The sequence below is a fragment of the Stegodyphus dumicola genome, chromosome X1 (assembly GCF_044657685.1).
Source record: "Stegodyphus dumicola isolate Sdum_Otavi_A_Nest chromosome X1, ASM4465768v1".
NCBI lineage: Eukaryota > Metazoa > Arthropoda > Arachnida > Araneae > Eresidae > Stegodyphus > Stegodyphus dumicola.
The window spans coordinates 235,472,039-235,496,065 of record NC_140780.1 but is presented as its reverse complement, the minus strand read 5'-3'; the positions used below and the strand labels follow the sequence as shown (position 1 = coordinate 235,496,065).

At 35.5% G+C, this 24,027-nt stretch overlaps 1 protein-coding gene across 6 annotated transcripts in view; it reads left to right on the top strand.

Moving 5' to 3' along the window:
- LOC118192492 (focal adhesion kinase 1-like) overlaps positions 1 to 24,027 on the top strand; it is a 194,109-nt gene that overhangs the window by 84,703 nt on the left and 85,379 nt on the right. For 5 of the 6 annotated variants that reach the window (XM_035363485.2, XM_035363487.2, XM_035363484.2 and 2 more), the window contains 2 exons: positions 17,347 to 17,515; positions 21,583 to 21,755. In XM_035363485.2, coding sequence (XP_035219376.1) covers positions 17,347 to 17,515; positions 21,583 to 21,755 — 342 coding nt within the window. Of the gene's footprint in view, positions 1 to 7,856; positions 8,047 to 17,346; positions 17,516 to 21,582; positions 21,756 to 24,027 lie in introns of those variants that run through there. The other variant, XM_035363486.2, reaches the window with a different exon arrangement.

Genomic DNA, 24,027 nt, shown 5'->3' with positions numbered 1-24,027 from the left:
AATAATGTAATTCGTATTCACAGTACGAAGCATCCCCCAGCCATTTCAACTTGCGGAGTAGGATTACGGACGATCCAATGATGTTCAGTAGTCTTAAACTGAGCACAGGTGAGCGTTATACGAGTCAGTTCCTCGTAGAAGATGGGCCTGTCGATGGCCTAGTCGGAGATATTACTAAACATCGGTAGGTTCAGGTTGATACCCAGTGTTTGCCATCGGTGATTTGGATATTATCCATCTGAACTAACTGATGGGAAAACGTTATTATAGTAGGCAATAGTACAATAATGTCATCACAGTCGGTGCCTTATGCACTTTCATACTTTGGAGGACATCTCCAGGTGAGGTTATGTTTTCACGTTGATGTCGTGGTTGCAAATGTTTATTTACAGACGGCTCACCAGGCGCTTACAGATACGGAAGACATCTCCGTATTTTACAAGGATATTTACGCGGAGATTTTACGAGAGGTAATTAAAGTCACAAAATGCTGCACTTAATTTTGCAGTGTGCTGTATATTTGGCAATGTGATACTCTGGGTACACTACACTTTACATCTGTTTGCGCTTATTCCGCAAGATATTGATTGCAACGATATGTTTTACCAGAATAATACTCTTAATTTGCTTATATTCACTGTATTTAGCATTAGGATACTCCATGTTTACTACATTTTTGCATCTATTTGTATTTTTTCTGCAGGATTCGCACCAATACTGTACGTACACTACAATTTTCAGTTTTTGCGGGATGATGAAATCGCTGATTTCACAGCTCCGAAATCCTGCACTTAATTTGCAATATTCACTATAATTGGTGGTGCGATAATTTATGTACAATAAATTTGGCAGGCTAATGAACGTACTGATGTTCTACATACACTACATTTTCCATTAGTTTCCAGAATAAAGAATGCCCTAATGTTCCGCAGCTACACTTAATTGAAGAGTTCTGTGCAACTGGCACTACGATTCTCTGTAAATTACGTATCGTATTTATCAGTATTTGTTCTGCCGAGAAATGAACGTAATGATACTAATCAGCTACATAATACTACACTTAATTTATCATGTACACTATATTAGGAATAAAATATTCTACACAACATTTTTCACTTATTTACTGTATATTTTTGTGCAGGATAATGAACGCACAGATATCCACAATTATATATCTAGGTGCATGTAATTTTTGTTTGGTCCTTAATTTAGAAATCTGGTTTTAGTTAGCCTCTTGAAGTACCATGTCAATCTTGTTAATAGAACCAGCAATGATTTTTAATATTGGTACATGGGTATTCGGCCTTGTGTTCATTTCCCGATAGACAGGCTGGCAGTATGGAGTTTTCTTTGTTTTTCCCATGTGTATCGTAATATCAGCTGGCATACCATTGTTCGTGCGATCGCTCATTATCCTGTTGAAACTTCGCCGCTGGCCAGACTTGAAAGTAATGAGGACGGCGGATTCCAAAACGTCAGAGATGTAGCAGTGGCTGCTGAAATATGCCGACAGTGCATATTAGGCAGGTGAGGGAATAAAATCCAGTAGTGCCCCAAACGGAACATTGTGAATAATGCAAGGGTCATACCAGTCTCGGATACAACTATCATGGTGGTGTAGCAGAATCGAGATTTGCTTGAAAAAGAATACGCCATTCGCTCGACTCCGTCTGACGCTCAGAGAACCACTGTAGCTGCGTGCGCTTGTAATGTAGAATCAAAAATATTCGCAGTACTGGACGCCTTGCAAGGATTATCCTTCTCTTCATTGTTGAATGGTACAGTATAGAATGAAGCAAGGCCGGTACTTGGGCATTCAATTAGTCATACTAGGTAAATCATCTTCTACCCGTCTTCCCCTTCGTCTTATCGCAGTGCTGCAGAGACGCTAGACGCTTACAAATATCCAGGCCTTCTTCGAGATTCGAACCCGGGCCCTCTAGTACAGCAGTCAGTCCTTAAACCTTGAATGGTACGTATTGACACAGATTGTTATGCAATAGACATTACTTGCGCTGGGGTTATTGATGTTGCGCAATCCGTTATTGCCATGCGCATAACATGCTTGTCTTCTTGTTTCGCCTTATGACGATGATGTTATAATCGTTTCTGTCAGTCGATATTTTCCTTCTGCACCCACCATCAACTGTGGATTAATTTCATTCATCAAAAGCACAATTTCTCGGAAAGATAATCTGCGATCATTATAAGCCAAAACTCTTCCTGTGTCGGATTCAGAAACTTACTCGAATGATTGCTGTTTTATCCGTTGAGGTAGACTAAAAATTCCCGCGTATAGGAACACGGGGGAAAATGCGCAGCAGTGCTAACCATTTGCATGTCCTATACACAGTTCAGTTTCTAGATCGCTTTAATGTTTTGTGCAAAAACAAGTCAAGTCTCCAGAAGGTCTCACGAATTTTTGCATTTTAAGTACTTAAGAAGTTCGTTATTATGTTTTAAAGTGCATCTCTGAATCCGATTTGTTGTGTATCAGACTGAGAGTAGTCATTAGTTCCGTAATATGTGACATACAAAACATATCCTCCGCAATTTTGGCTTCACTGGTTTGGAAGATTTTTTTTTTTTTTTTTTTTTTTAATAGTTAAAATCTTGACATCTATCCATCGTCTTTGCAAAGTTTTCCATTAATCTGGTTTGATGGGAAGATACGACACACTTATTTTCTGATCCCGTAAGGACTACATTTTAAATCCGAAACTGCGTAATATTTTCATGAAGCTACATATTTTATTATGAAACTATAGTTTCTTTCCCTGGCAAAGTTTTCTTTCAGGTGAGAATTTTGTATTTTTTCTGCAGTGCCGTATAAGAAAACACAAAACCAAAAATTTTTTGTATCTAAATATTCGTCCAACGAATAAGGCTATTAATTGCAGATCTCGACAGATATGCCAGAATTCCATAATTTTATACTACCAAGCAAGCTACCTGTTTTCGTGCATGCAATATCAACAAGTGTATTGACAGATCCTGATTTTTGTATCACACTTCAATATTAAATATTTGGTGCCCCAGAACTTCAAATAATAAATTATTATGGATTATGGAAAATAGTTTTCAAAACAAAATTCAATGAAAAATATTGCTGCCTCTGATGAAAGCCAAGATTTTTATGCCTTTTTAGCGATACAGGTTTTTAATTTTTTTTGAAACTGAAGAAACGTCTGTTTGGAAAGAAAAAATAAATAAATGTGAATGATACCATTAAGTATAACAACGGAAGAATGAAGTTACAACTGTTATTAACCATAACAAAATGCAAGAAATGCCGCAATGATTAATGATGTTAGGCTTAGAGTGTTGACTTAAATGCAGGAATTTAGTGACCTTTGAAATTAAATGCAGTCCAAGCCGTTAATCAAAATTAATCAGTATTTTTTTAAAATTTAGGCCTGTGATGCAAATAATTTATGCTAGTTATCCTGAACTCAAATTGTATGCAGGCCAAATCACGATCCGAAAGCAGCCGAAGGGCCGAATTTTCCTTTAACTAAATTTAAAACATGTTTGCTAAATATTTATCGAAACATACATAAACTGTAATAATAATGACGCAAAGAAAAAAAAAATATATTTATTTTCTGTCTGAAATCTAAAGTAGGTATCTGCAAGAAAATTCTGTTGGTTACACTTTATAATTCAAACTTTCAATTTTTGGTCTGACATTTACTTTCAATAATTATAATAAGCTGATTTAACGTCTAAATAATTTATTTTAAAATTTAATTAAGCAAATTATGGAATATTTCGTAGCAGGACAAACTTTAGATTAAACAGGGGTGATTGTGATCCGGATATAGCCTTATAAGATATTTCTCCCGCCTTTTTAACGAGCCTTCGTGGTATAGTGGTCTGTACGCTCAGCGCGTAATTGAGAGGTCCATGATTCGATTCCCGGCGAAGGCGTTGCATACTTGTCATCTTGCCTGCTTCCCCCCCCCCCCAAAAAAACCTACTGTCTCTACAGCCTGAACTCGCTTTTTAAGCTAAGCTTGGGAAATCCAAAATTTCCGGACTTTTGTAATGCATATTTATTGTCTTTCTCACATTTTCTTTTAGAAAAAATATCGTTTAGGCGTCACATTAATTTGAAACTTTAAGGTTATTGAGAGAAGTCGGGTAGGAGCTGAAGAAAGATGAAAAGATAATAAGCAAAAATACCCAGTATTTATAAACTGATTAAAACTGTTTTAACTTGTTGCATATACCCAATGCTGAAAGTGCATTTAATTATTTAGAGTGATTAATAGCAGAAGATTTGCTGGAGAGCTTACCAAATTCAAGGAACCATTCTTTTCCTTCTAGCAGTCTCTCATCTTTAACATCTGTTAGTACTTCAAGTTCTCAGCTAATATCTAAAGGGTTTACTAAAAAGCCAAAAATGCCTTACTAAGCTTTCAGTTGTTAGCAAAGAAAATGTTAACGCAGAATCAAGAAATTAACCCTCCATCAGAAAGAAAGCAAGTTAAACACAGCAGTTATTTTTTTAAATATTGAGAAACCCAAAATTAGACAACTGTCCGAAATAATGTTGCTAAATACAAATCAATTTTATGTTGCATAACATTATTTTGCATCAGCATAATTATTTGAAATTATATCAGATATTTATTGTACGGTTAGTTTTCAGGATTTTTGAAATGGGATTGCAGTCACCCCTGAGTAAATGAGACCTTTTTTTTAATTTATTAAATTTTTCTTAGGAAAGGATGCATAGAAAAGATACATATATTTGCAAGTAAATAATTATAATGTTTTTTTATTACGTTTTGCAACTTAAAGCTACATCATCTGATGAGGTTTTGAATTTGATAAAAGTTTGTAACCTTGGAGAAAAATTACTAGAATCTTCGTCACGAATTGGGGATGCTCGTCGGTCAATCTGGATCTTTCTGAGACTTACTAATTTTCAACTGCTGGAAAAACTGTTTACATATAAATGTACTCTCAAACAAAGTGGTTTATTCTTATTGCAAAATTCATAATTGAGGCTATTTATCTTTTGACAGGTACGAGTAAAAGTTGATCAAATATGTATCTTCAAATCTTTGAATAAAATGTATATCAAAGTGTTAATTAGTTAGCCCCATCTGTAGATCTTCCGGAGCGTTACTCTTATTCATTTGTTATTGTAATAAAAAGGATGTAAAATTGAACTCTGCCATTAAAGCCTTGAAATGTTTTTTCAAATTTTTGTCATAATAATTAATATTATAATAGGGCTAATTAATTTAAGAAAATATATTCGCGGGGCGTGTAAATTTGCTTCAGGGGCCATCGGTTTGAAAAAACTGATCTGCGCCGTAGCTTTTGTACTTTTCAGTTATGTCCTGTTATTATCAATAATAATAATAATAATAATACAGTATTTTCCTCAGCTTTATAGTTAAGATTTCAATATTTCTATTTCTGTAATGTTTCAGATAATACAATATATATATATTAAATGTATATTTGTACATTTAGATTGTAATGTGTCTGCAAATGAAGAAAATACCTCGAATGAAGCCTGCTCCGTGAAAGAATTTTCGGTACTTACGTATTATCGCAACCAGGCCAAAATTCGCATAAATTGCGAAATTTGGCGACCCTACTTACGGCAACCCTACGTGTTATACGTAGTTTCGTAAAAAGAGCATGTGGAGATTCACAAAATTTTCCTGCATTTTCGTGCAAATTTTTGAGAAAATAGCAGTGCACATGGATAAAGTCAAGAGTGTGCGCAATGCCATTTTTGTGCAATTCTGGGATGTTTTTTTAAGTAAAAATAAGTCGAAGTGTACATGGTTATGGCGAATACGGTTTTAAATCAGTGCTAAAAGGAATAGCCAAAAGATTTCCGCCGAAAAAATAATTCTGCAACTTATTCAAATTCGAAACCGGAAGGGTTTAATTGCTATTTTATATTTTAAAACAAAATAATATAAGAAACTGTATTAAAAATTATCTGTAATGAATAAATGTACATTTTCTTTCTATTCATACTTTTTTACTAAAACTTACAAATAGCGCCAACCTGGTTGCGATAATACGTAAGTACCGGAATTTTCATAAATCAGTCTTATGCAAAATCATGCATTATTTAAATTTGTTTAATGAATGGATTTTCCATTCCAGACCCGTGCCAAGAACAAGGTGTGAGGCCTTTGGTAGAAAAATGAGAGGGTGCATAAATTTAAAATACAACAAACAAAAGTATTAATGTAAAGACGACAAAAAGTAAAGGGAGTAGTTTTGGGATTTATTTCCGGGTAGATCACCCACCAGCGGCCGAGCGGTAGAGTCGCTGAACACTGGTACTTCGGTCCAAGGTTCGAATCCCGCGAACGGGCTGGCCGCATAGGCGTTTTCGTGATTTTCTCCGTATGTAACGTGTGTATACGAGCCAGTTTCCCTTAGAAAGTCCTCCACGAAGAAATCTTTTCTTTTAGGCAGGTAGCCACTTACTGGGGGGTTGACTCAGGCTCTGTACTTAGGCAATCTCAACCACGGGGGCACAAAATCAATCTTCACAGGACTAGAACCACTGATTAATCGATGGTAGGTTCAGCCTCGGGAGAAACCGTACTGGTACTGTTTTGTTCGTTCCCGGGGATATATTTCACAAGTGCACATCTGTGTAGCCACCGAGGGAGTGGCTTCTAGGATGGACCAGTGGGCATTCAGTAATATTTCTGTCATGTCACATGACCATTTGCGTGCTTTAAGATTTAAGCAAGATGGTTGAAAATATTTTTCCACGCACTTCTAAGAACGCACTATGGTCCTGCACTACATGGTGGATGGTAACGGCGGTCGGAGTGGGAGCACTTTTGCCCGGTTCTCGATTGGGTAGCCATCACTTGGCCAACCACATTACAGATAAGTACATCGAATTTGACTTTCTTTAAGCGATCGGAGTGGTGCCCGGTTACCAAGGTGTCTTTTCGTGACTTTGCTAAGCCCCGCTCCGGAAAGGGGACCCGTGTGCTGGGGCAGTCTTCGATGTTTTGTCACGGTCATGGAGATCGCGGACCCCTTTTCGAATGAGTTACTCTTAGGCAGATAGCCCTCGAGGCTTTGCCGTATTTAATAAACCAAGTCCGGCTTAGATCTATCAGCACAATTCCGATCCGTTTTTGAAGGTAAATGCGCTCAATTAAAATCATATGCACGGGAATGGGTATCAGTATTTGTATGGAGTTACTATAACAAAAGATTTTCTAAAATGAAACAATTATATTCTTCACATTAGAAATCTTACGCTATTTAATAATAATGTTTTTAATATGTAAATATACATCTTCTAATCTTTTTTTTTTTTTTTGTTTGTTTAGGATGTGTATAAATATTATGTTTCTATATCACTTCATAATTAAAAACTAATAATAATGCCACTCCTCCCCTCCCCAAATAGAAGGGATATAAATCTGTTGATTCATGTAACATTTGAAATTAAACATGTAAATATATAATTTTTGATTAAATTACTGCAAGCTGAATGTTCTGCAATAGAAAATAGAGCAGAAAAACATAAATCAAGAATAAACTTGCTGAAAACGTTAGTATTTTTAATTTCTTTAAAACAAACTGAGGTGATACTTATTGTACGTAATGTTAATGGTTAATTTATTTGTATTTTCAACCGTAAAATATACTGAAAGCTTCTTCACATGTAAATTTTAATGTGTGTACCAATTTTCCGTTTTGTTCTTCCACGTGTTAAAACAGTGCGCAATGAACGTAGTTATAAAAATATTAACCTTTTCTGCTGGCAAAATAGCGCCAAATGTGGTAGCCGAATTACGTTCCTTGCAGAGAGCGCAGAAGGGTATTTCTAATCGCGCTATCCTCAAGGCTGGGAGGGAGTGAGTCTTCGCGGCTCAGCTTGCGATGATAGTCGCAGCTGAGCATGAGTTTTTGTCGTTCGTCTATTTGTTGTTCCCTCCAAATGTCACCGGCCGTTGTTGTACAAGATCCTTATGAAACAATTAGTAGTAGTTTTGTGTACAGATATAGCCCGCTTATGAAAAAACATTTAAGGTAATTCATCATTTACTTTTTCTTCTACAAAAAAATTCAATTATATATATTTAAAGAAGCACTTTGTATTTTAAATTTGGATCAGTATTTCGTTCTTTTATTATTTTTCTGCTTTAAATGGCAATATGCTTTCATCTAATAAAATGCATTATTTGAAGAATGTAAATGTTTTGTACGCGTTTTCGCAATAGATTTTTTTAATAACTTATTAGTCATTCATCAAAATGTTTTTATCTGGAATATCTATTTAGTAGATCGAATTTAACAAAGAAATCGAAAGTTATCCTTCTAATTTTATTTAAAAAAATATTCCGAGAAAATTGAAAATACTGTAATAAATTTTCATCTAGTATTAGTGTAATAAATCATAAAATTTGAATTTATATATACTGGTGAGTCTGTGCAGTGAGTTAAAGCTGTAACTACAGTTCTATAATATTTAGAAATACTCTGGATCTAACTTTTATTAGTAATATTTTATTGAAATAGTTTTAAGTATAATTAACTGAAAATTTTAAAACCAAGCATAAATTTTGCATAATGAACCAGTTTAACAGCTAATAGTGATTATTGTATTGAGGGTTAATTCCACTTTCCATAATCTTCTTAATATGGAAAGCGTATTTTATGTGTAGAGCAAAAAGAGTTACAAATAACTTATAGTATAAATTTGTTTAATAATTTCTGAAATACTGATTACTTAGTAAATCTGCTGACATGATTTTTTCCACTCTAAGAGCATCTTTAATAATGTTTAATTGCATCTGTAAATTTAATGCTCTTATAATTAACATCATAAAGAGTATGTGCAGTTATTTAGACGCACATTTCCAATTGTGAAATGAATAACAAAATGGACGACATTGAACAGTTTGTTAACAGTTTGATGCTAAAAAAGCCAATGCAAAGAAATTATTTTTCAAAAACTGAATAAATGTTTTGTTTTTCCAAAAATGTAAATATTTTATATTAAACTTCATTAAGTTCTCGTGGATGTTTTTGTTTGATTGATTTTTATTAATTATTGATTTTACAATAATTTATTATGATTAATATTTATTATTATTTTATGTTTACTAGTTAAACCTACACTTAATGCAGTAGATATACGCATTTGCCTGTGCCTGGTGATTCCGGATTATGCCTAAGTCCATTACTGCAATCCCAAGTTCACGCTTTAATAGAAAATAGTCCTGGATAACCTGGTTTCGAATTTCAATTTCCCAAAAGACAAAAATGGACGTAAATTTTTTTTTTACATGTACTTTTGTCGAATATTGCCAAACAACGAAAGAGTTAAAAGGGATTAGTTGCTAAATTCTGCTGAAAAAAAATATGTGTATTGTTTTTGTTACAAATTTTTTAACAGTTTCAGCAACGTAAAACTGAGTAGTTCTGAATTTAACGACTGGAGCCACTTAAACGAGGACTTAAAAATTCCTGAAACAAATTAAATGTATTTCTGGAATCTACATCTTTGTTCAATTTCTTAGAACAATTACGAAAGAATAAACCTGTTGATTCAGAATTTGAAAATTTATTAAAAAAAAAAGATATTAAGCATTGGCGCGATGTTATTGAAAGAATTACCGTATTTGACGGCATATAAGACACACTTTTTTTCCTTAATTTGGTCTCAAAAAGTTACCTGCGTCTTATACGTGAAGGACACAGGTTAACTTTCAATACTGAATGCTATATTTAGCTTGGATAAAGATCTAGACACACATAACTTTTTCTACATCTGCCATAATTATTTTGCGCATGCGTGAAATATCTGTCGCCAAAAAGTGCCAAAGCTCGAAGCTGATGTCGAAGTTCGAACAGGTTCAACGGTCACATTACATCTGTGGAGCATTTCCTTCTTTACATAGACTTTATTTGACTCAGCCGACACACGTGTCAGTATTGGTACTACTCTGTATAAATGTGTTGGTATCGGTGCTTAAAGCTATTTGTTTAAAAAAAAAATACCCTGGAAAATATGACTACAGGAAACAAGAGATTAAGTTATACAATTCAGTATAAACTAGGAGTGTTAAACTATGCCAAAGTGCATAGAAACAGAGCAGCAGCAAGGCATTTCGGTCCACCACCTATCGAAAAAATGATACGTACTTGGCGACTGCAGGAAGATAAACTGAAGACTGCTAAAAAACAAAAACATAACCTTCGATGCCCAGCTCCATCTTGTCCTGAACTTGAAAATGCCTTAAAAATGTGGTTGATAGATAAGAGGAAATCTGGGGTAAGTGTTTCAACCAAAATGATAATCAATAAGGCCAAAGGATTTTCAGAAAAACATGGGAATCAAAACTTTTCGGGGTCTGAGGGCTGGTGCTACACGTTCATGAAAAGGCAAGGCTTATCAATGTGCACAAAAACAACTATTGCACAAAAAATGCCAGCAGATTATGAAAAAAAAAAATACTAGCATTTCATAGGTTTGTTATAAATGCATGCAAGAAAACTTCTTTTGAGCTCGGTCAAATAGGAAATATAGATGAAATTCCACTCACATTTGATGTACCATCCAACAAGACTGTAAGTATTAGAGGGTCTAAATCAATAACCATAAAAACCACAGGTCATAAAAAAACCCGATATACGGTAGTTCTAACATGTTGTGCTGATGGCACAAAACTACCGCCGTTTTTCATATTCAAAAGAAAAACTCATCTGAAAGAAAAATTTCCAATGGGTGTGATTGTTCATGTTCATCCGAAAGGCTGGATGGACGAAGCTGGAATGAAACTGTGATTACAGAACGTATGGGCGAGGCGACCTGGTGGACTCTTAAGAAAACCCTCTTTTAGTTTTGGATCAGTTTATCGCCCATAGAACTGAAACCATAAAGAGTAAAGCGAGAAAATTAAAAACCTAGATAGCTGTCATTTCTGGTGGACTGACTAGCCAATTGCAGCCTTTAGATGTATCAGTGAATAAACCATTTAAGGAAAAAGTACGAGAACGATGGAACAAGTGGATAGGAGAGCCACATCACGCCCTCACACCCTCGGGTAGAATGAAGCGTCCTTCTATTTCACAAGTGTGCGAGTGGGTAAAAAGATCTTGGGAGGACATAAAGGCTGAAGTAAATGTTAAGTCCTTTAAGAAGTGCGGAATCAGTAATGCTCTTGACGGAACAGAAGACGACACATTATTCAAAGAAGGTGATACTAGCGATAACGGAAACAGTAGTGATGACGATATTCTCGTTTTCGATGATGATGATAGTGAAAAGGATTTTTATGGTTTTGAAAGTGATTAAAGTTTAATTTCATGATATTCAACATTTTCCTTGAATCTGTGTTTTTTGTTGTTTCTGCTTTATTTTGTATTATGTTTGATTGCTTGCCGTTCATTCATTTATTCATTATTGAAATTTACATATCATGTTCAAAATAGCTTGCCGTTTGTTAATTTTCCTTAATAAAAATATGATTAGTAATTGCATTGAATGATTGTTTATTTGTCTTTTACGAAACGTGAGAATTAAAAGAAAACACATTTTAAGTTATTGTGGTACCACGCTGTTGCACGGACTATTGAAACTTTTTTTCCTTGTGTGTGGCCTTCTAAATAAGGGTGCGTCTTATATGCTGTCAAATACGGTATCTATGCCATTCAGTTTTTAGCGAAACAAATCTTAGCCTTTCATGGTTCCAGTAACAAGTTATTCAAAAGAAATAATTTTTTAATTTGTATAGACATGATCACAAAATTTGACCCTATCATGTCTGTATATATTAATAAAATTTAAACTAAAAAAATATGCTTCATTACCTTGAAGATAAAATTCTAAATGAAACAATTAGCTTATTAGGGGATAATATAAAGCAAATTATTTTAAGTAAGATGAAACAGGCAAAGTATTTTTCGGTTTTACTTGATTGTTCCCCTGATGCCACTCATCAAGAGCAGATAACAATTTGTAGAAAATACAGACATGAGTATTGAAGAAAGGTTTTTTAGTATTTTGTGTTCAACAGATACGACAGGTGAATGTCAAGCAACATTCTTATTAAAGACTTTAGAGGAAAATGGTTTAGATATTAGTAATTTACGTGGCCAAGAATACGACAATGGTTCAAACACGAGAGGTAAACAGTTTTCGAGTAATTATGCTCAGATCGTTGCTTTTCCGAATTAAAAAGTTTACCTAAGTTTAACATAATATGTAACTGCACTTAACTTTTTTTTATGTAGAAAAACAATAACAACAAGAATGATAAATGTTGCATAAATTACTACTATTGCAACAGTAGACACAAAATAAAAATCAAGAAATTTGTCGAATGCATCTAATTTTACATATGCATCGGCATCGCACATTTTCATGTTCAAATAAGACAGAAGAGAGAGAGAGAACAGAGGATGTGGATACTATCCCTTTACCAAACGGTTGTCGCCAGGAGGTCTGAGTGTACCCCCAATGTATTACAATCAGTATAGCACTACGTCCACCACTATCTATAGCACCCCTTCAACATATATGGCAGCAGGGGAATTTATGCTATCTGACATAAGGCCATGCCCCGCACAGACATTTTGTCTATTAAATTGACAATTTTTGTAATCAGATATCTCTGCTTGCTTTATGATAAATTTGCAGAAAATCCTGTTGGTACTTGGCAGCTGAATATCAAGATCAGTTGTCAATGGACAAGTGGTCAGGTAATGCTCTGGGGACCCAGTATCTCCTCAGCAGCAGAACTCAGTATGGCTGTGTCCACGTTTTGCAAAATGGACCATGGCCAGTGATAAATCGGATGAGCTGAGGGTTGGAAACGATACGGTCAGTGTCCAGATACGCTATGTGATACTGCGTTCGTCAACCGGTTGAGCCCTGGTTCCATTCTCCTTGCCACCGCCCAATAGCCTTCAATCTCAGGCATTTCTTTAGATAAGAAATGGGCCATGGGATATTGACCTGACTGTCTGCATTGCCTGAAGCTGCCTCTTTGGCTAGACTGTCTACTGTTTCATCTCCATAATGCCCAGCATGGGCTTTGATCCACTAAAGTTTATGCTGATGGAGGAAGTGCTCTCTTAGATTATGCTGAATGTTTTGGATGATGGGAGATGGATGGTCAGGATTACCCAAAACATGCAATGATGATCGACTGTCTGTCTTTATAACTGCTTTTTTAATGCCGTAAGTAATTAGGTAGCATAAGGCTTGTGCAATAGCAATCACTTCACCTTGGAAGACTGAATTTTGAGATCACCGTTGACCTTTCCAATGATGTGTAACTATATGATCCCGCAAAACAGCAAAAGCACTGCCTGTGTTTTTGTTAATTTTTGAGCCGTCTAGTATATATTTCTATTCAACAAGGTAGAGCTGTAGTATCTGGCTGCACTTGGATACGAATACCAATGCCTTTAAATGATGGATGGGTGCGAAAATCAGGAGTCAGTATATAATACTCTTCTGGAATGAAATATTCATGAGAACACCAGAGACGAACTCCTGCACTGGTTATAACTTTCAGTCAACTAAGACAGTATGCTAGCAGGAAGGGGCTTACAGACTTGGCAAGTTCAAGGCTGCCATAAGACAGTTTAAATGCCCCAACCCTTAGCAGCGATCTAAGAAACTGCTAACCTATCGGTTGAACCGAAGAGCTAAGGCTAAGCTGAGGCAACAGGAACACTTAGCAACTCGCATTCCACGTCCCCGTTCTGAAGGGATGGTAAAAACATCTGCCATCAACAGGGACCCCCAACGCTGAACAGCAGAACGAAGCCACTTAAATACTGTCAGACAGACTGGGCTACCAGTCCAGCTTGCTAACACTTATGTCATGCTATGCAGATGTTGGCTTAAGCCTGTTATCGTTCTTATTTATGGACTATGCTAAAGCAGCAACTGTACTCTGAGCTGCTCTGGTGGTGAGGAGCAGACTATAGGTCACTTGGATAGGATTGCTGTGGTTTGTGTCACATGTTAGCATCATTTAAATAATGGGAGCTGTAATAATAAGAAAGTACTGATTCTTGTTAAAATCATGAACATTACTGATCAGTTGTCGTACAATTTAACCATTAGATTGATAGTAGTTGTGACTAAGCGTGTTTATAGTAGTTCATCGTCGACTGTAAAACGTGTTTTGCAGCTGTCCTGACAAATAAAGTCCTGGCGAATAAACTGTGTTTCGATATATCATCAAGTGTCGTAGTTATTCACTCCAAATCTAAGAACTCCGTACGTAACAATTGGTGTCAGAAGTGGGATTTGTGAGTGAATGCCAGTCACCCGCCTGCAGAGGAAAGCCATGGCAGAAGAAACGAAGACTTTGATGGACTTCTTAGTCGAGATTAGGGTTGAGATGCAAACCGGGCAGGAGGAGATAAAGGCTGAAATCAAAGCCGGACTGGAAGAGTTGAAAGCCAGACTGGAAGCGAAGAAAGCCCAATGAGAAGAAATAAATGTTGGCCATGAAAAGGTGCAAGATCAACTGCAGCAGGTGAAAGTGGAGCTTGAAAGAAACTGGAGCCATAAAAGATGATGTGGAAATGAGAGAAGTGGCTTCTGAAAAATCAAAGGGTGAAGAAATGAAGGAAGTAACTAACAAACTGCCTGAGAAAGATCTAGAAATGATGGATGAAGCATCTAACAGGATTAATGAAAAAGAATGAAAACATGAAGAAATAAAAGACGGGAAAGAAGCTTTTGATTCTCAAGTGCCTGAAGTGGAAGTAACAGGAAGTGAAAATGCTACTGTTAAGTTCTTCGAAACTGATAGTGAAGTTATGAAAACGCAGTCAGCAAGTGTTGAACCATCTGAAAGTTCATGTGATACTGAGATTGAAGAAGCTGATGTACAGCTGAAGCAGTGTGCTTCAGTATTGCAAGAAAATTCACCCACTTCACAAACTATGTGCGCGTCTAATAGGGCTGATTGTGCAGATAAGGACTTGATTCTAAACCTCGATACTTGTGTTTGTGAAGAATTGGGTTCTATTCATGACCCTGATGCAAACATCGGAACTGGTTTTCAGGAAATAGAGGTAAATAAGGATGTACCATCTGCTAAAGATACCAAGGTGAACTATACGCATGCTGTGTGTGATCTACAGAGTGGTGTACGAATTGTTTTAGATTTTCCTGTGGATGAAAAGTCTAAAAGAACTGAATCTCCAGACTGTGATATGCAAAACAGAAATACATCTGAGGACTGCAGTGGAAAAGTATTTAACCCTGGTATATTTTAATGAAAAGACAGAGACTGAAATTCATTCAAAACTTTAATTTGTATTATTTGGAATTGTGATGTGTTTAATTTGTGTATATAACTCGTACATAGTATATTTATACATAGTATAGTATCGTACATAGTATAAATATTTGCTTCTCATTTTTAGGGGTACCCATGATTCTTGCTCGTGAGTTTTCGTATCTAGTTTCTGTGTAAAGTTTGTATGTAATGTAAATGTTTGTTTCTTTAGTTATGTTACCTGTATGTTTTTAAAACATTTGGATTGTATCGAATTTGGCTGCTGACCAAGGGTTGTGCCCGGGACGTGCAGTCTTTGGGAGGGGTCAGTGTTACGAATTGTACAGGCGCGGTAAGATGACTTCTCTGCAAAGCAGTTTTAGGGTTGCCCTAAAATGGCAAGGGAAGGCAGGGTTGCCACATTTGGGGACAAAATTGGCGATATACCATGGACGCATGGAGGACCTTCTGGAACGAATTATTGCCGGTTTAGCGCAGAATGTTTTCAAATACAAGCCGAAAGCTATATAAACCCTGCTGGTCTGCAGTCAGTGTGTGCGTGCCTTGTCGAGAGGGCGAGTAGAGAGTGTCTCGTCTAGAGTGCGAGATAGTTAGTCTCGGGTTAGTAAGTCAGTGTGAAGTCGATCGAGTTAACAGCCGTGCAGTGTGTCTCGAAGTCTAGCGCTTAGTTGGTCGTCGAGTGCATCTAGTATATAAGTATACCTAGTATATAAGTCTTCTAGTATATCACGGTTAGTGCATTGTCGAGAGAGCGTGTTGAGCTCCGGGAACGACTGAACTGAAGAGTCGGGAGCTGTGCTCTGTGTGTCAGCGACTGCATCGAGTTTTAGCGTGGAGTCTCGAGAATATGTGGAATTCCGAGAACGACAGAACAGAGTCGGGAGCTGTACTCTGGTGCTTTGCAGTGAAGCTGTCTCCACCGTGATAGTCTGATAACCTGAAGGCTGTGTCGCTGATCGTGTCAGCGTGTTTATAGTAGTTCATCGACGATTGTAAAACTTGTTTTGGAGCTGTCCTGTCAAATAAAGTGTGTCTCGATACTTCATCAAGTGTCGTCGTTATTCACTCCAAATCCACACGAACCCCGTATGAACGTGAATGAAGAAAATAACGTAACAATTGGTGTCAGAAGTGGGATAGAACATAGCAACTGGTGTCAGAAAAAGGAAAATGCAACAGTATATTAAAATCAACTCAATGTAAATCAACTCAAGGCTGGAAAAATATTCTGGTTTTTAATCCAACAAGAATGTAGCATTCCAGTTGTTATTCTGATTCAGTATTTTTCTATTACATCCTAATTTCATTTTACCTTGTAAAATTGTAATCATAATGATATTAGAGATGCAACAGTTTGATAAATATAAGTGATGGCAGCAGTATAAACTTTCTTTGGCATTAATTTTAGACTTGGTAAATTGGAGATTTTTTAATGTCACTAATATATGTAACATAACTTAGCAGTCAAACTATGAGAATTGTGAATATGTTAAATAATTTAAAATTATATCATTAAAAGGAATATAAAGAAATATTATATTATTAATTATTGTTCATCTGCTAGCCATTCTTCTTTCTGAAGAACTTACCAGGAAACTTCAATAGCTGATGAGCTAGATTTCCTTGAAAACTTCCTTATTCATTATAATCTGTTCAATTTTGACAAATAATTTGAATTGCAAACTCTATTTTCCAAAACTGTTACAAATCTGGTTTTTTTAACTTTTTTCCTTTGCCTTTGATTTTGCGTCATGTATAAATTATGATAAATTTTTTACGAATTATGGAATATTTTCTCCTTGTCAGCTAAACATCATATTTGTATAATTCTGATAGCAGTGAGCGTATTTCTAGTTTTGAGTAATTTCGTAATACATGATAAAGAAAGGCAAAACTTCTGAAATGTTCAGGTGTTATTGTATTCACGTCTTTAACGTTATATCCTGATGCATTTTCATATTCTCTGATTTGTCGTTCTTACCACTTTGTTGCTGATAATTATTTATATGTAAAATTATTGTTAATAGATTTTTAATTAGATTATTTTGATTCTTAGGATGCTGGATGATGCTAGTGTACCAGAATGTATGCGTTCACAGGATACAAAAATGCCAAGTTCAGACTTGAACTGCAATGCTGATAAAGTGGAGAAAACAACGCTTAAAGTTTATTTGAGTAATGGAAATTTCAACATTGTTAAGTTTGGTGAAACAACTCTTGTGAAGGTAAATCAGTTGTTATATTTGAGTATAATTAAATTTTTATGACTGTGGCCTTTAGGACTTTTATAATTTTTCTGGAAGTGGATAATGATTTTGTGGAGAAATATTATAATAATTTTTTTCCCACATTTATGAGACATTATCTTAAAACAAATGGGTATCTTTCTGATCTTCAAAGAGATAACATGAGGAAAGCATTTGAATGTAAAAAATGTGTTCCTTTAAAAATCGCAAATAACGAGGCACTCACTTTTGATACACTTTTAACAAAATCTCCAATAAAAAAATTCAAATGAGGTAAAAATGGCTTTGATCAAAGATCAACTGTATCAGAATAAAGAGGGTGGATTTCTACCTTTTCTGATTCCAACAGGTATGTATGAAGAAGTTGGGAACAATATAAACCAGAAAATGGTTTTGAAGTATTTGAAGCTAAAACTCATTCAGGAATCTGATTTTTATTTTTACTTTTAATTAATTGATTTTTTTTTTTTTACTCTTATTTTATCATTCATCCATTTTTACATATTGTGTAATTTTATCTTTGTTTTTATGTATTCTTCTTTCATTAATTTTACCTTTTAAAAGTATGTAATCCTCAGCTACCATTAAAAAATCTCAAAATAAATTATAAATTTTGTAGATGGTACCTGTTTTTGAAGTGTTCCATCAGCCGTTTCCAAATAAAGTGGATATTTGGATTTGCAAGGGCTTTGAGACCTCTAAAATTGTTGCACCACCTCATGGAAACTTTGCTTTACATCTGTGAATGTTCTTTTGCAAGAAAAATTCTTTTTTTTTACCAAATGTTAGATAAGAGAGTTGAATGAATGCATTATGTCATTTCTCACAGTGCAAAAAAAACTTGGTTGCTTCACTTATTTATCTCTTATCTTTCTCCTTCCTGTTAAAAGTAAATAATCCAACCTGAAGTATTAAAATGAAATGAAGTTGTAAGTTTTTTAAAACGATTTTTGGCCCTTAAAGTCCTTAATTTATGCTTTTTTAAGACTGCCATGTTGAGTGTGAATAAATATTTTGGAGGAATATTTTTGGCTATGCCTTGACAAATATGTACACTGGTGTCCAAAAATTAAGGACGAAGTCGAAAAATTAGCATATCAGCTGAACGAAGAGGCAGAGAGAACAGAAAGACCAATCAGGAGATTAAGTAAGGTGATGTACTGTAGCACATGCGCAGATATGCAGGTAGACGTAATGGGGGAGTGTCTGAGTAGTATAAAGCATGTTGTCGGTGTAAGATCAGTATTTCTGGTAAAGAGATTGCACGCGGTATAGCAGTTAAAATCACACCGAGTTGCTGCCTCAGCGAGAAATGGCGAATAATCAATCCGTTAGACGACATCTGGATGCTTTTACCCGAGGTCGAATCATTGGGAAGTTGGAGGAAGGCCGCAGTGTGACAAGTGTGGCTGCAGAGTTCGGAATTGCTCACAGCATCGTTTCACAACGTTGGAGACAATTTCAAACTACAGGAACAGCTATCCGGGGGTTTAGTAGTGGTCGTCCACAAGGAACCACAACCGCAGATGACCAGTATATTGCCTTACAGACCATAAAAAACAGGTGGCAGACAGCAGGAGAAATCGCTAGACACACGACACAGGCGACTGGACGACCGATATCGCGTTTTACCATGGCCCGAAGACTACACGTTGGTGGTCTGTTTGCACGATGCCCTGTACGATGTGTACCTCTAACGCCTGCCCATTGGAGAAGGCGTTCTCTGTGGTGCCGGGAACACCGGAATTGGAGAGACAATGAATGGGGACGAGTAATCTTTACAGATGAGAGCAGATTGAGTCTGAGTAGCGATTCTCATCGCATATTCATCTGGAGAGAGCGGGGAAGCCGCAATCATCCCTCGAACATCATTGAAAGGGACAGGTATGGAGGTGGCGGTGTTCTCGTTTAGGGAGGCATCATGCTTGGTAGTCGTACAGACCTACACATCTTCGACGCAGGTTCAGTTAACGGGACCCATTATTGTAACGAGATTCTTCTTACATATGTGCGTCTTTTTAGAGGCGCTATGGGTCCGCAGTTCCTTTTCATGGACGACAATGCACCATGTCATCGCACAGTAGCTGCCGAACAGCTCTTAGAGAATGAAGATATTGAACGTATGGATTGGCCGGCACGATCTCCGGATCTGAATCCCATCGAGCATGTATGGGATTTTCTAGGCAGACGCTTAGCAGCTCGTACCTTACCACCAGTAACGATTCTGGAGCTTCGATTGGAGCTGCAAGACGAATGGGCAGCAGTGCCTCAACAACTCCTTGACATCCTCATTCTCAGCATGGGCAGACGCTGTGAAACCTGCCTAGCAGTCAGGGGAGATCATATCGCCTATTAAAGACCGGATGTTTCTTGCTGGACACCCATCACAGGGATGTTTCGGCCTTCAGTCGCATTGCATTCCATGCTACTTTTTCAATAAAGCTTCTTTTTATCCCTCTGATTTCTCTTTTAGTAAGTGTTGCTTACATTACTCATGTCCTTACATATTGGGGATCTTACGGTATTAAATGTGTTGATTTGGAAAGCTTTTGTACAAAGTTATATTGAAAAAACCATCTCGTCCTTAATTTTTGCACACTAGTGTATTTTAATAGTTTAACGTTTGAATTCTTTTGAAAGTACGCAGTGCGAAATTTGGTGACATTCTGGCGATTTCAATATCAGTTTGTATACATAATTTTTTTATTAGGAGATTTGCGAAATTTTGATGATTTTTCTTACAAACACAAGAACATTGATATTTATCATAAAAATCATAGTAATATATTAAAATTATATATAAGAAATAACATTTAAATAAACCACTTTTATTCTCTTCTACCATATTTAAAGTGATATTATTTTCCATTTTGGTAACTTAGGAATATTTTGATTCTGAAAAATGAACAGGGTAATAAATGCTATAGTACAGTTTCCGAAACACTTCTTAGAAAAGTAAAAATTCTACTGTAATTAAAAAATTAATTACTCTTCCCTCCTTCCTGCTTGAAGCATTCACATATTTCAAGCTTTCTCTTTTCATTCATAGTATTATTTGGAATTCGTGGTAGTTAACTAGTAGCATGCTTGAAATGGGAAAATACAGCAGCTATACAGTGGCTTTTAAACTGAAAGTCATAGAATTTGTGCAGGAAAATGGAAAAAGAGCAGCAGCAAGAATAAATAAGTTGGACGAAAGGTGTGTGAGCAGTTGGAGCAAACAACTGGCAATTTTCTGAACTTGGGAAAAAAGAAGTTGTGTATGTTCGTGATATGCATGCTCAAGAATATGCAGTAACACGGGAAATGTGCTAAATAAGAGTGCTTGCTGCAGCATGAGAAGACATTCCTACATCACAATTCAAGACAAGTGAAGGCTGGTTGTAGCGAATGATGTAACAAAATGGATTTTCATACGGTACATAAAATAATGTGTGGAAATATTAAAACAATGAACGTTTATTTAATTTATGTAGAAGTAAATATTAAAATTTAAAGCAATGGTTAATTTTTGCCTCTATACTGTGCTCCTGTGCGAACTAATACGCGGATGGGAGAAAGTGAATTTGTAAATTTTAGTTAGCTTATTAGACAACATTAAATTTGATACTTTTATTACTTATGCCATTTTCTTCCCCTTAGAAATTAACTTGGCTGTTTCAAATGAAATTAACACCCAAAATTACTCATGAGAAAAAGCACGACATTTGAATGACCCGTGTAATGTCTGCACCTGCATTTTAGTAAAAAATGTGTGGACATTACATGAGTGTATACGGTATTATTATTTTTTATTTTATATTAAATGTTTCAGTTTTTAATAAGTTTTAATATTCTGTCATTATTTCGCATTTAGATTTTTTTTAAATATGTTCTAATACAGATAAGGTTTTGAATAATGTATTACTAAAATTGATTGATGATGATTTCTTATTAGTTGTCTAAATAAATGGATTATTTATGTGAAATTAATAGTAATTATTTATATAAAATGAATAATTATATTTGTTTAATAATAATTTCGTATTTTCACTTTCATATTTTAGGATGTAATCAATGTTGTTACAAATCGTCTATCAGATTCACTACATTCCTTTGAATCAATTTATGGAATGAGACTGTTGCACAATATTTCTAATGAAGTACACTGGCTGCATTCAGACACAGCAATGTTTCACGTTCTTGAAAAGTATTCGTATTATCCTGCTGATGAATGGAGGTAATACATATGCTTTAATATTTGTTTATTGTATGGAGTTCATGTTGCATTTTAAATGGATAATGACGTTTAAATATTATTAAATTAAACCTATACATTATCAAGTCCAAAATTTGAATGTCCAATATCTGAACCTCCAGAGCACCGGGGGGGATTATAATTTTTTTATCTTTCAAAATCTAGGGATGGTGAATATAATATTGAATGAAAAAGCTGGTGTGCCATGAAAGCAGCTTTTCTCCCAATTGCAATTCTTACAAATCACTTTCCAAATACCTGTTGGCTAATGAATCACTCAGTTACCAATGAGAGCACTAATTGGTGTTAGCTGCAACCATCCTGTTGCTTGTGTGCAACTATGCATGGTTCATGTAGCTTTCACAATAACTCTTCAAGGCTCTAAGTGGTTGTGGGAGTTAGCACTTTTGATTTTGTTTCATTTGAATTTTTGATTATGTTGAAAAGTGTTTTAAAATCTGAATTACAGCAGGATCTGTGGAGAAAAAGCCTGTTTTGTTATCAATCAAACAAAAAGTGGAATTGATGTAAAATATGGATAAACACATATCCATGTCAAAATTATGCAAGAACGACATTAGAAAAGCAGCAGTATGTGACATAAAAAACAAACTTTTTGAAATTTTTGTGAATTCTGACATCTCATTCACAATTAATTACATAAACATCTTTGTTATGCTAAAAGTGACAATCATGGCCGAGTGATCATTTAATGAATGAGGCAACATTGCTGTGAGACCATTTGTTCACTGATCCAGTGCTGATGACTGAAGCCAAACTGTTTCATGAGGAAATTCACTGTGGTGTATCAAGAATTTAATCATAATTGAATTTAGAACTGATATGCATCAAGCATCGGGTAGCCCGCAAATGGAGTGTGGATGTAGAAGACCGTAAGTGCTGGTCATTGAAGTTGTAAGTGTTTATTTGTAAGCTTTTATGTACAGTGCAATATGTCTTGTTTATCATAAAGTGTCATGTGGATAAATACAGTGTTGTATGTAATATATATACACTAAAGACAGGGTAGCAGGTGGTGACAATATGTTCGCGATGTACGAGGACTGACCATGATAGAAATTCTTGTAAATTTAAGACAAGTACTTGCAGATTTTGTAAGAAAATTGGGCAGATTGAAAGAGCATGCTTTAGCACTAAAAATGCTGAAAGAAAGCCAAACAAAGGCAACTAGATGTGGGAAATGAAAATACACTTCCTATAAACAGCATAAATTTTAGTCAGGTGAAAAAAATGAAATTGCCCATACTGGCCCAAGTGAATATAGAAGGGAAACAGGTAGCTATGGAACTGGATACAGGAGGTGCAGTATCGGTAATGAAATTAAAAAATTTCTGGCAAATTTCGAAAAAAAAATTCAAAATACAAGTCTGGTATTTGAAACATATAACGGTGAAAAACTAATACCCTTATGATTTACTACAGGTAATTTAGAATATAAAGGTCAAAATAAAAAATTGAGTCTTTACATTGTTAAAAAATCCTTGATACATTGGTCGAGAATGACTTTTAGAGATACATTTAGATTGGACCTCAATAAAGTCAATATCTGTCTCTAAAAAATTTAGTGTGAATAAAATTATTGGAACAGTATAAGGAGATTTTTGACGAAAAATTACGGAAGATAAAAAATTATAAGGTTCAACTTGAATTAAAGCTGAATGTTTCACCAAAGTTTTATAGAGCTAAAGGGGTACCATTTGCATTAAAAGGCCAGATAGATGAGGAAATTGATCACTTGGAAAATGAGGGCATAATTGAAAAGGTTGAAACATCAGAATAGGCAACACTGGTAGTACCAGTAGTTAAGCCGGACGGCTCTATACAATTCTGTGCCGATTAGTCGGTGACAGTAAACCCAAACATTGTTACACATCAACACCCTTTGCCAACTATTGAGGATATATTTTCTTGTTTGAGTTGTGGAAAGCATTTTTCAAAAATTGTCTTTAAACATGCTTACTTACAAATGAAGATACACCCTGATAACTCAAAAATTGCTAACAATAAACACACATAAAGGATTATATAAGAGTAAGAGATTAATGTTTGGGCTAAATGCAGAGCTGGCTATCTAGCATTGACAGACTATTCCAAGGCATGGAAGGGTGTAATGTCTTCATGGATGATGTGCGAATAACAGGGTCTGATGAAGAGGCACATTTAAATACTTTAAAAATTTCTTCAAAATATGTAAAACTCATTGACTAAAACTAAATTTGGGAGAGAGCAAATT